Here is a 13,776-nt window from a genome sequence, read left to right as displayed (position 1 = left end):
ACACACACACACACACACACACACACATACACATCCAGGTAGTATAACTCACCTCTAAGGTTTCATTGAATGTATGGTACAAGTCTGCATCCTCAGCAGATTCTGCCAGTCGCTGTAAAATAAACACTCATTCTCATTCTTGTTATGACAAGGTAAATAATATACCCTGCATTTACACGATTTAGGTAAACCGAACATTTCTCCTTAGAATACATATTACACACTCAAGAAATATTTTCTTTAAGATATATATCTGGTTGTTTTTTCATTTATTATATTTTTCGGCCTACTCTGCCAGTGACTGGGTCCACTCCTTCTAGACTGGCGGAGATTCAAGCCAATAGCCCCACCCCCCTTTTCTCCAGAAAGCATCCTTAAGGCCTGTTTTCACCAGGAGTGATAACAGTAATATGGACTACTATGCAATTGTAGAGATAGTTACATAGTTACATAAATCATTCAAATTCAATTCAGAGTGTCTGCATTGTAAGAACGTCTACAGAATGGACTGTCATGGCAATGACAGCCCTCATCTGAAAGACCAATCACTGATGTGCCTTCCTTGCACCTGTAGAAATGATGCGTATTAATGGACAGGTGTGTACAATAAACAGATGCTTATCTGTGGACGCTGGAGACACAGATTTCTATGGTTATTGTTCCCGTTGGCTTTGGAGCTGCCAGTCTCACCTTCACTGACTTCATCTTCCGGCCCAGCATCTGCTGCATCTCTTTGGCAAACTTCTGTGCCAGCGCTGAGCCGTCGACCTCGTCAATCCTGATAATCGGCTCCACGTCTTTGAATTTCTGGTGAAAAACGGGAGAATCCCATTTACAACATAGTTTTGCATTCATTTGATAAATAAATAAAAAAACAGGAACAATTTACTTGAAGTTCTTATGTTGCACAGGGACCACATATTGGTAATGTTACAAGCAATATCTTTGAAACTGGTCTTCCACCACATGGTCTTCCCTGTGCTTGTACATTGGATTTCTTATAGAATCTTGCTCCTTATACATAGTCACAGCAAAATCATTTACCTTGACAGAAGAATTCAGAACACAGTGATAACCGAAAGCATAGAGTATTGTACAGCAAAAATGTAACCGTTTGTTAAGCAGTTTGTATCCAGTGGATTTGAGCATATTTTGGGTCCTTTCAGCTGTGCATCTCACTCTGTCTGTGTGGAATCAGGTAATAAATAGGTCTCTGAGACAAGAGTTAAAGCTCAATCATGGTTTTAGGTCACAGGGATAGTGCCTTAACTATGCCTCTGCTAGCTGTGCTTTTTCACACTTGGGACACACTCGCAGACATACACACACACACGCACACGCACACACACACGCACGCACGCACGTCCTCTGACTTCGACTTGGCTCTTGTGCAGCAGCTGTCTGGGTAAATAAACCAGGCCAGTGGATCACCGGACACTTCCTGATTGCGTGCTACTGATCTGGGAATAACACCCAACCTGACCCCTCCCCTCCCCTCTCCTCCCCAACAGCACAGCTCACAGCCATGACCAGAGCTTAAGGAGAGGCTCAGAATGCTGTCGCCATGATCTCATCTCCCCTAGCACTGTCCCCTGTCCCTGACTCAGGGCCTTGGGCAGTGAAACAGCCTGGTGCCTCATCATAGTGAGGGGAGCATGCCACTCCAGGAACCCCGTAACAAAGTACCACGTGCTGTTGGGTCTCTGACCAAAGAATTTCCACAGTAAAACACTATGATTAGTTAAAATCAGAGAGATTTAAGCTATTGCTGTTTTTATGCCAATATTACCATCACCACCAATAAGCATATATGTCTATAAACACATGCACACACAGTAAATGTTCTTTTCAAAATAAACACTTTTCTGGTGTAACTACAGAGTTTAGCAGAGAAAATACCTGCAGGCATACTACACTCATACTTTCTTGGAAGAATTTAATTGTTGCATGTATTCTTTCAAGTGAAGTAAAAAAATAATATCATTTTCTGTTTAAAAGTCATTAATACATTTTGCAGATCCCAACATAAATATCATAATTATAATCACAGCTCAGAAAATAATAACGATCAAATTCTTTATCAGCACTGTATCTGCAGTTACACTTTTATAAAGCATCAGAACCCGCTTACATTCTGGAAGCAGAATGGTATCTGCTGGTCTAGAGTGTGGAGTACCGTATCTGTAGCAATGACTTTTATTAAAAATAATTTGCCCCATGAATTATGTAATACACCACGCTGTACCAGAGAGGGTTATGTTTTTCCATCTCTAACTATAGAGGCGCTGTGTAAACGCCAAAGGAATTACACTAAATATTACTGTAGCCACCACTGGAGGCTTGGTTTAAAAAAATAAAAAAAAATAAAATATATATATATAGTATATATTCAAAAATATAATGAATTTCAAAATTTTTTGCCATATGACCAAAGAAAATGTACACTTATATCATACATCTATGGACCACAGCTGAGCCTCCAGGCAGATTCACCTGCCAAAATAGCATTTTTACAGATCCAAACAGTGTTGGCGTCATTTACAGGCTCATTAGCACTGAGATATTGGCTTATTGTCAGTGTGGGATGGTTTCACATTCTGGGAATGAAGGTGCTGAATCTACTGACAGAAAGAGCCAAACTGTGACAGACATGCAGCTTCAGTATGTAAAACTACTGGAGTCAGCATTCAGCCTCTCACAATTAAGTCTTCATTTTCCCCCACCATTCCGCAATGATGTGGGTTCCCTGGATGCCATTCAGTCTGGGTGGGGGTCCCTGGATCAAAATGGTTGCAAACCCCTTGCTATAGCCAATATCTTTCATGGCAAAAGTCACAAGAATTTAGGACAGTCAGCAGCAGTTTTCTATAAATTTCTAGTAGTCCCATTGCGTGAGTTAGGTTCTCACTTCTTTCAGCAGAATAGTTTCAGCGCTCAGCACACACCCCAGAAGGGCAGTGCCTGTAACACACTCCTCTCCTCCGCACACACCTCCCTCCCACATCCTGTTCACACAGAAATGTGTTTCTGAGAGCTTATTGTAAGAGAGTCAATCGGCCCTGGTCTTTATTGCACAGCTGCTTAAAACAAGTTTAAAAGCCTGAGCCAGAACAATAAACTGGAACACACACACACTTTTACAACCATGCGTCAAAATGAAACACCATAAATGTCGACTCTGCTTTAGTCTGGCATGCTTAATGGCTGCTCTAATCAGAAGAAGCGCAAATATGTGATGATGTATCCATGGTAATTGACAGGTACAGATGATTAATTAGTTAGTTTTGTCCACGGATAAACAGTAAGACACACACACACACAAGCACACATACACGCACACACACACCCACCCACACACACACACACACACACACACACACACAGGGGACAAAAGCTGGGACAGACATATTTTTCATGATTTTGCTCTGTACTCAACAATTTTCGATTTGTAATCAAACAATTCACAAGTGGCTTAAGTGCACATTCTCAGTTTTTATTTTAGGGTATTTTTATACACTGTTTTCACCAGGAAGAAATTGGAGTACTTTTTATACATAGTCCCCCCATTTCAGGGCACCATAATGTTTGGGACATGTCAGTGTTATGCAATTATATATGAAATTAGTTGTTATTAGTACTTTGTTGCTTATCCTTTGTATTCAGTGACTGCTTGAAGTCTGTGACCCATAGACATCACCAGGTGCTCAGTATCCTCTCTGGTGATGCTGTGCCAGGCCTGTACTGCAGCCATCTTCAGCTCCTGCTTGTTTTAGGGGCCTGAGGTTTTCTCTTCAGCATATGAAATGCATGTTTAATTGGCTTCAGATCAGATGAATGACTTGGCCGGTTAAGAATTTTCCAGTTGTGGGCTTTGAAAAAACTTCTTGCTTCAGCAGTATGTTTCTATAACTATAACACCCCCACTACCATGTTTCACAGATGTGGGGGGGAGGTTAGCGTTAGGCCCTCACACTTTGCACTTACCATCACCGTGATACAAGTCAATGTTGGTCTCATCTGTCCACAAGACCTTTTTCCAGTACTCTGCAGGCTCTCTTTGGTACTTCTTAGTAAACTGTAACTTGGCCATCCTGTCTTGGTATCGGATCTATTGGACAGGTGTTTAGGGATTTTTCTTCATTGTGGTGAGAATTCTTCGGTCATCAACTGTAGAGGTCTTCCTTGACCTACCAGTGATTACTGAGCTCACAAGGGCTCACCTTCTTATTGATATTCCAAACAATTGATTTTCTTATTTCGCGGCCTCATAATGGCTTCCATGACTTTCATTGGCAACTCTGATCCTCATGTTGACAAACGCCAATGACACTCCAAAGGCAATCAAAAACCTAGAATCAAGACTAGATACTTAAAGCTCTCTCATACCTGCACTAAGGAAGCAATTGAACACACCTGACTAATCAGAAACACTATGAACCCATTTGCCCCAAACATTATGGGGTGCCATAAAATTGAGGGACTATGCATAAAAAGTCCTGTAATGTTTACATAGTGAAACAAAAATGTATAAAAATACCCTTTAAAAAAAGTTGAGAATCTGCACTTTAACCCTGTGTGTAATTGTTTGATTAAAACTGGAGTACAGAGCCAAATGAAGAAAAAATAAATCTTTGTCCCAAACATTATCGAGCTAAGCACACACACACACACACACATGCCAAATTCTTGGTTAAAGCTACACCATTTATTACAATATACTGTAGCCTTGGGGTAAAAACAGAAATTTACGAAAATATAGCCAGGGATTTATAACAATACAAAAATAAGTTTGAAAGCAAAATTATGAAAGCACACCACTTATGTTCTGACCAGGTTTACTGTCATTATGCTTTCTAGCCAGAAAAGGTTTTAAAGCTCATTTGCCATCGGCCTCTAAAGCACTGTTTTTCTCAGCAAGGGATCAGAATTGCATTCCTCGCAAAACTACACTCAAGGGTTAGTCAGGGATAATCTGCTTTCAAACAGGAATGATCAGAGTATGGTGATTTTTCATACAGGCCTTAGATCAGACAGGCCACATTCAGGGACCATTCCCTGCAGGCAAAGACATTGCTTTTCCTGCTTGGGTGGCAAAGTTAAAAAAAAGCAAGCATTTGTTGAGAGGTAGAGGTATAGGAGTGTGGCGGTGGTTTGGAAACCTTCTGGAGTGATGGAGAATACAATGACAGTTTAAAAAGAAATAGTGCGTTTAAAAGTAATTGAAATTCGAGACAAACACTATTTAAGAAAAACATCACAAAATTGAACTGGATGCTTGAATTACAAGCACACTTTACAATTTCCACTTTAATCATAAGAAAAACCAATATAATCTGCAAACATTTCTTTAGAAAAACAAACAAACAACAAAAAAATCACTGAATGTGACAGGAAATTACTCTGTGGTATTGACCATTTGAAATGAACAGCAGATAATGTGGAGAAACAGAAATTAGGTGTTCATTTTTGCTGACACAGAACACGGTGCAGTGGTCAGCTAAATGGCAGATGGTAAGATACCATGTGCTACAATGCCTCTGGGGAAAACAGGGAAATAAGGCCTTGTATACTAATTACTGAGGGAAAAAACTACTCTTATCTATTATAAGGCCGGGTAACATGAAGTATGAACTCATCAACATAGGCTTTTTTCCCCAACATCTTATTTTTTCAAATGGGTCAAATAATAAAACAAATTGAGAGGACAATTCTTAATGCAGTACCAACATCGACAAGCCTCCAATATTATCTGTTTCAAACTGCTTCAATATACGAAACAAGCAGGACACAGTAGGAACCTCACCAGTCCCAATTAGTTGGCAGGTTTTCAGTTGCAATACTTTAATACCCTTTTTGCTTGTCAGTCATCCTTGAATAGAGGCTACTGTAGTCCAATGGGGGGGCCTTATTTGGGCACATGACTGGAGAGGACAACCCTCATTGGCAGAGATTTCTCCAATCCTGCTTAGACTGGCTGTCTAGTGCATGCCATGATTATGTCATCTGACCCAAATTAATCCCTCACATGGTTCTAGCACCTTCCAGCCAGGTTCTAAGAGACACTCAAGACTCCAGTGGTATTAAAGTTAACTACATGCACATCCTGTGCTCTGGTAGATGCAGGACAAAAACATCAGAGGGCTGAAAGAGAACATTTGCACACCATCTCACGCAGCGCCCTGACACATTATTCCCATAATACAGATGAGAAAAAGGGTAGTATAAAATAAACAGTTCAGCTAATGAGCTGTATCATATAATCAAAAATTGGGAAATTATATTCTTTTATAATGGTGCAATTGCTCAGAGAAGATGGTTTTGCTTAACAAATGATTTTTATTAAAAATTTGTAGTGGGACTGTCCACAAATACTGAAAATTGTGACTATGTTTTTGGGAAAAAAATTCTTTGTTCACCAAAATCCTTTGAGCAGTTGTATTTTCTCATATTTTTGAACAGGCAGTGTAGGTCCAGCTAATTACCTGTACTGTTTATTTTAAACAGTCTACAAGTATATTGTAACTCCTGAGAACATTGGGAACCCGGGAAGAAAAATAAGATTTATTTTTATGTGTGCAGTTTGCCAGGCCCACCAGCCATTGGCCATGAATTCAGAGGAGCAGAAGGAGCCAGTCGGGCTTCCACGAAGGCTCCAAAATGCACAGTTCCCGGACAGTACGTCTCTGACCTCTGGCAGACACAGAGAAGGGGCCTGATTTGTTTCCGTGTGGATGTTGATTGCTCTCATTGCCAGATGTTTCACAAGCCACAAATCACTTTAAGAGACAGCGAGGCATGATACGCCATTAGGATACTACATGCATGCAGGAGAGCCCAGAACTCAGTAGTAAAGTTCACTGTGATCACAGTGAGAGAGACTCTTGGTCAGGGGGCCTAAGAAGACTGTTTTCTGTGTGATGTGCTTAGATGTTACCTTAGACACCACTCTGCTGGCAAAAGCTGGTGAGACCTTAAATTATTCCAAGAAAGCTGCAGGACAGTTTATGAATGTAAGAATTTAACTCCAAATTTCAACCAGTTAAACTAGAGACAATAGTTCAGGAAAGTCTGAAAAAAGTGAAAATTAAGTTATAGAAATATGTTCTTAAATCATTTCTTAAATTTATATTTTTTGGGTAGTTTCATCCCTTTTAGCCACCGATAATTAAAACTACAAAATAAAAATAAAAACTTTAGAATTCAGATGTTAAACAACTCACAGCTTGTACATTCCCCCCCACCCCCTCCACTTTAAAAAAAAAAAAAAAAAAAAAAAAGAGCTTTGGTCCCCAAATCCCAAAGAGTGTTATAGTAAAGTGCACAGTATCCTAAATACTGCTCTCCATCCTCTTAAACGTCTGAGCATTAGCATGATCCCGTTATACCGCACACTGTCTGTGGGACGTCCCCCTCTGCGTGAGCACAGGCTCCGGGCCCCTTGAGAGGATCAGGGCGGGGGGTTAACGCCGCACAAAGCCAGCGTTCCTCCCATTATAATCTGCCAAAGGCCCGCAGCCCCCCCCCCCCCGCCACCTCCGCGCCGCAGGCAGTACGCAGACACCTCCCCTGTCCAGGGGCCTGATCCCTCCCTGTGCCAGGCCAGTCATCCCCCATTGATTGCACAGATGAGGACAGATGGGCACCGACAGGGCAGAGTCGGTGTGCAGAACAGCAGAGCGCGAATATTATCCTCCATCCCGTTCCATCTGCACAAACCGATTCCCAAAACACGCACGCACGCTGCCGCATGCTCAAACACGTGTGACGTGTGCGTCGTATGTGCCAGCCTGCACACACGTCCATGTATGCATTCGCACACACGTGCAAGCATGCAAACAGGTATTCATACATACACACACACACACGTCCACGTATGAATTTGCACACATGCATGCAAGCATGCAAACGGGTATTCATACACACACAAACACGTGCGCATATATAACACCTTTCATAAGGGATAATCCGAGGTCATGGTGACTTTTGCAGCTGGACGGCCAAAGTAGTGAGTTTCAACCTTCAACCTGAGGTGCACTGTAGCTCATACCGCTGTCTGACATGGCAGAATATCATTATTTATTAGAACGAGGATATAGCAGGGCACAATGCACACTGTACTGCTGACTTACAGTAATAGAGTAATAACAAAACAATTATAGCAATGAGTAGTACATTGAAGAGTGACCTATAGAATGTGTTCTGGGACCACACAATGCAATCTTTGATAGGTAAAGGGATTGAGAGACACTGTCCCCAAGTGTAATATTTATATTATTATGCACATGCTTAGCAGATGTCCTTGAGCTGACACACAGCATAATTCACATTTGACATATCCATTTATATACCACAGTCAGGATGCTCTCTGAAGCAATTCAGCATAAGTACCTTGTGTAAGAGCTGTGAATCAAAGCCTGCGGTCTTTGGGTTACGAAGCCCAGCCCGTTAAGCGGTACTCCACTCCGCCACCCCCATATGGGACCCCAGTCACTTTTGACTGTGTGAGATCTAACCCCTGCCACAGCTCAGGCATAGCCTGTGCTGAGTCACTGCTATGGGGGAAAACTGTGTTCGGCTAACCGGGAAACACCAGCGATCTGCCTGGCAGAATAGGATTCAGCTTTCATAACGCGAGACATGCTAGTCAAAACAGCCCCTCATCTGAACCTAAGAGCAAAAACCACACATGGCTTACCTTTTGCAGCAAATTGGATCCAGAGTATTTTGTCGCTATAGAGTATATTTCCCCTGCAAAGGTATTGGCCCATTGCTGAACCCTGGAAACAAACAAACAAACAAAAAAGGTTATGAATATTAAGATATTTTTATGCACAATCAGTCACATACATTTAGGTTTGCCATTCAACACCATTAAGTAGGTCACTTGTAATCACTTATGTGCTCCTGTGGTTCTTTATGGGATTATCTGTTGAATATTAAAAGAAATGCAATTTATGTTATGGAACTGCATGATTGTAAACCACTGAATTTGTTCATCATGTGAATTACTTTGAGCATGTTTTGATCCACTTTTCATATATATATATATATATTAAATGAATTGCAACCTGTTCAAAGCGGCACACACACACACACATTCACATATACAGTATATACATACTGTACACCAAAAAGCAGCCAGAAAATCAGTCTCCATATTACAAAATACATAGAATTCCATGTGTCTTTGTCACTGAGCATTAAATGTAAAGACACTTTCCATTAATTAAAAGGCTGGAATACACCTCCTCCCAAAAACTCTCTCTTGTTCCATTTGAAATCAATTCACTTTTAAGTTTCTGAGGGAGCCGCATAATGAATCAATGAATATATGCATTGCATTTTAAAGCACTGTTTGACACATGAATGGAAGCATTTGATGCAGTTTAAGTTAGGCCGGGCAGATTCACGGTTAGGCCGACTGCTTCACAGATTCACAGATCGATGCTGCCCTTTCAAATGTCTTCACTTCTCATTGCATCTTTTATGACACAACGAGAACCACCCCCTTGAGCTTGCAGTCCTGTCTGTCCTTCTAGCACATTTCGTGGTTTGTAATATTCATCTTTTCTATAATTGCCATAGTTTTTTTGTTAGCACATTTATACCTCATTTGTTGGCATATGATTTTGTTTTTGAGAATTCAGGGCATGTAGCATTGTACGCTATTGTAACCGTTAGCTCTGCTGAAAGTTCTGATTCACAACCCCTGCAGTCAGCTGAACCACAACCAACAAAATACGTGATTAGCCCTCTGAGATAGAGACCAAGGTCCCCAGCCAAGGGAACTTGATTGTGTTCCAGGGGTGACATCTCACTCTGTCACAGACACTCGAATGCTCGATGAATTTTCACTGATGCCTGTCCGCACAGGCAGGTTATGAGTGAGCCAAGTTCGTGCTGAATGGCTCATTGGCTGTGAAATGATCGGCAGTCCTGCTCACTGAAAGGGTTTTATGTGCAATTTCTGCAAGTGCATTGCGATGGTCAGATAAGCAAGAGGAGTAAATTACGAGCACAACATGTTCTTATTTACTGAACGGGCACACCTAAATATAACACAGACAAAATATTATAAAAGCGGGAACCACAATTCTGTGGTCAAGCTGTAATGCGTATAAATTTTAGGAATACCGTGATAAATGGATAAAGACATATGAACTACTGCAAGATAATTATCCAGGCTGGTCATAATGATTTAAGATACACTAATTGCGTGTTTTTACCATCTCAGTATAGCAGGCCATGACACACACGAGCATTGGCATGGCAACTGTAAATGGAGGTAGAAGGAGAGGTCATTGGCTTCAGGTTACAAATGTGAATGGAGGTGCCTCATAGACATGCTTGGGGTGAAAAAAGCATGATCAATACCCAAGCAGTGGACTCCCACAAGACTCAATAACATACTGTAGTTACCCGCTGACAAGATAAAGGTTAAAGCAGGAACTGCAAAATCTCACCATTCCTACAGCACATGAGCATCTTCATGCTGCATGCTCTTGCTATTGACCTTTCACAAATCATTCAAGTTTACAGAGTTTACTGAGTTTGTCTCCATATATGGCTGAGAAGGCCCCGATTGCTCACACAGTAAAGCCGCGTTTCCACCGCAGGAACTATACCCCGGAACTAGGAACCTTTTGAGGAACTCAGTGCGTTTCCACCGCAGGAACTAGGGTCTAAATTTAGTTCTGGGGGCTTTGTTTTACCCCCCAAAACGTTCCTGCTCGCGGGGTAGTACTTTCCGAAAGTACAGGAACCTTTTGGGTGGAGCTTGCAGCGCTGAACATTTCTGATTGGTCGAGTACTCGTAGCATTTGTGTTGTATTTATTTTCCGCCATTACCCGCCATGTTTGAAAATATGCAGCGGCAAACCAATTAATTTTCATAATAACTTCAAATCAAACTTGTATATTATGCGGCGCAGTAGCCTACTTTTGGTTATAGCCTGTCAACGTCTTGGAATTATAACGTGTGCTCTTCTGTTCTTTTCTTGCTTTAGTACTCGTTTTATAAAATGCTAAGCATTCGTGCTGGGACAGCATATTACGTAGGCTACCAAAACATTCAAACGGATTAATTCGGTTGCTGAATATTTTCTTCCGGATTTTCTTTGTTAGCCCGTTGTAATTGACTCAAAACGTTTGATACAGTTATGTGAGGTATGCGGTAGTTCTGCATAATTAACATTGGTGATACAGTACAAGCAAACTGGAAATCACCTTCCGCACTTTTTATCCGGGTAAAATAACAGGTTAATTCTAGTAATCTTCCCTTTAGCTTTTTCAGACTGCCGTAATTTTACTCAATTTTACTGCCATTTTTCAATTCCACGAAAAGACCAGGAAGACTATGAACTCATTTATGGTGCATGGTTCGCATCTGGAGGGCACACTTCGCTGCTCGGCTAGCAGTAACTTCGAAGGAAAGCAAACGGTGGCTGTACCACTACTAATTTACATTTTCACGCAAGTCCGAGTTTTCGTTCTATTCTTGTCATTTTGCGATTAGCCTATATGGAATTGACGACGAGAAAGTAATAAAACAGCAAATTGTTTACAACGTGTGCATGTTTTCTGCTGTTAATGAATGTGTTTGAGAGGATGTATGAAAATCAATAAATACAAAAGTAACCATATATAGTCATTGTTGGTAACCCGTTGTATATAAGTGGAATAAACCCCTCCGGGCTGGTTATTAGAAAATAATGTAGGCTACTTCGGTGGTAGTATGGGGTTACAGAAGAAATCATATGACAGATGGACCGACGACAACGTCAGTGGGCTAATTTGCCTAATCTTCGCGGTACTTTAGACCCCGGTGGAAACGCAGACAACCATTGGCTGAAGGAACCTTTTAGTTCCTGGTAAAGTAGTTCCTGGGACTGAAAGTTCCGGGTAATTTTGGTGGAAACGCGGCATAAGTAGAGAGGTTGTGAGCCTTGAGGCTGAAGTGTATGAGGCAGGTGTCATAGTTCAGGGGGGAGGCGGAGTGAGGTGTGCAGGCGGATCCGGCACCAATGGTAGGATTAGGACACCGTCTCAGATGAGCGACTTGGCGACGGATTAAGGGCTGAGAACTTTGCTAAGACCCCCCTATACATCCTTTGCATTTGCCTGAATGCGCCCCATTGCTAACTGAATGTGTTTGTGGATTTGAAAGATAACTTGCAGTAGACAGTAAAGACTGTGTGCACGCCGGCATGCGTGTCTGTGTGCGTGGATGTGTTTGTGGGTCTGGGTCTGTGTTTTCACCTTTGTGTGTCTTTTGTTCCCTGCCGAGTAGATGCTTTTGTCTCCTCTTTTGTGAGCGCATGTGTATGTCTAATTGCGTGTGGGAGCTTACGGCTGTGTGTGTATCTCCAGTCCTGTGTGAGGTTATTTTGTATATGTGTGTGCAGCTTGTGTCTTCAGATTTATGACAATAAAATTGTAAATACAATAAAACTGACATTCACTAGTTAAAAATGAATGGCTTTTGGCGCAGTGAAAAAACAATTAAATGTCTCATTCACGTGGAAACCCAGTAATGATAATGATGGTGATACTGTGCTGATGATAAGCCAAGTGGTAAGTGGTGGAGTGTTAAAAGGCTCTTCTGCCCTCAGCGAACGGCCCCTGCCAGCCATCTATCCCCCTGATGTGACTGTGGCCCCTGAGGGCCCACACTCCACTGCCCGATTAGCACAGGATGCCCGTGTGCCCATATAGCACCCAAAGGTTGTCTGGAGTTAGTCTCAAAAAGTGCTTCTGAAAAGCCTTGGCTTCTGCTGGATTTTGCAGCTGCTTGACTGAGCATTTAATCGATCAGTTGAAGCGTTTGATTAAACACTTAATTCACCTCAGCTGGGTTCTTGGGTGTAGATTTGCTGCCAAAATTAATGTCTACAGAAACCAGTGGCCTTCCAGACGATGGCGGGCTACCGCTTATCTGTATTATAATAATAGTGTGCATACATTTGTCAAGCCGCACATCCAGATTAAGTGGGGAAAAAAGGAATAAAATATGAAATAAAATGCAAAAGGAGATAGGAGGTTCTCTAAAATGGAGGCAAGCTTCACAGCATGCAGTCTTTCAGACTGGCATGTCTGGTTGTGAAACCATTCCAAAATGAAAATATAAACAAAATAGGGTAATAAAAAATATTTATAAATAAACATCAGCCTCTGGCGTACCCATTTAGAACTGAAATCTTAGAAGTCTTCAGTTGGTCGGAACTGAAGTTTATGAATACATTGATTTTTTTAAAAATGCTCTTTTAAATGATTATGCAGAGTTAGCGGTAAAGCATATTGTATACATAGTCTAACCTCTAGGATAGGCTAGAGGATATTCTGTACCCTCTAATGGTCTCCTGTGTATGCAGATTAGCTGGAAAATCTGGCAATGTGGGCCACAAGTGGGAGAATAGCTCTTTCTCAGGGGAGATTTGCAGCTAGACTAGGACCACAATGATGCAGAAATTGAGTCACATTTTGACTCCTTTAGTTATTAACAGTTATTGACACATATTAACATGTACAGATAACAGGTATGACTTTAAAGTATATTAACTGGTAAAGGTAATTTTTCATGACAATGGAAAAGGAAAGCGTTCATTAATAATAATGATTGTCAGTCAAGTTACAATTTTAGGGTTTCTCAAGGTGTCTGCTTCGACAGTCCCTCAAGCAAACCTGAATGCGGACAGCCACTGGATTGTGTAAGTATTCGCAGGCTGTGTTTTGGATGACGTTCAGAAGTAGTTCAGATTCAAATGGGAGATGAGAGAA

General features: G+C 41.4%; 1 protein-coding gene across 6 annotated transcripts in view; it reads right to left on the bottom strand.

Annotated features, from left to right (window-relative positions):
* cacna2d4a (calcium channel, voltage-dependent, alpha 2/delta subunit 4a) overlaps positions 1-13,776 on the bottom strand; it is a 112,029-nt gene that overhangs the window by 94,080 nt on the left and 4,173 nt on the right. For all 6 annotated transcript variants that reach the window (XM_064343363.1, XM_064343368.1, XM_064343367.1 and 3 more), the window contains 3 exons: positions 8,696-8,777; positions 691-807; positions 53-112 (listed from right to left, as the gene is read on the bottom strand). In XM_064343363.1, the coding sequence (XP_064199433.1) occupies positions 53-112; positions 691-807; positions 8,696-8,777 (259 nt within the window). The remainder of the gene's footprint in view (positions 1-52; positions 113-690; positions 808-8,695; positions 8,778-13,776) is intronic.

The sequence above is a fragment of the Anguilla rostrata genome, chromosome 7, assembly GCF_018555375.3.
Source record: "Anguilla rostrata isolate EN2019 chromosome 7, ASM1855537v3, whole genome shotgun sequence".
NCBI lineage: Eukaryota > Metazoa > Chordata > Actinopteri > Anguilliformes > Anguillidae > Anguilla > Anguilla rostrata.
The sequence above is the reverse complement of the archived record's forward strand: the minus strand, read 5'-3'. Positions and strand labels throughout refer to the sequence as shown.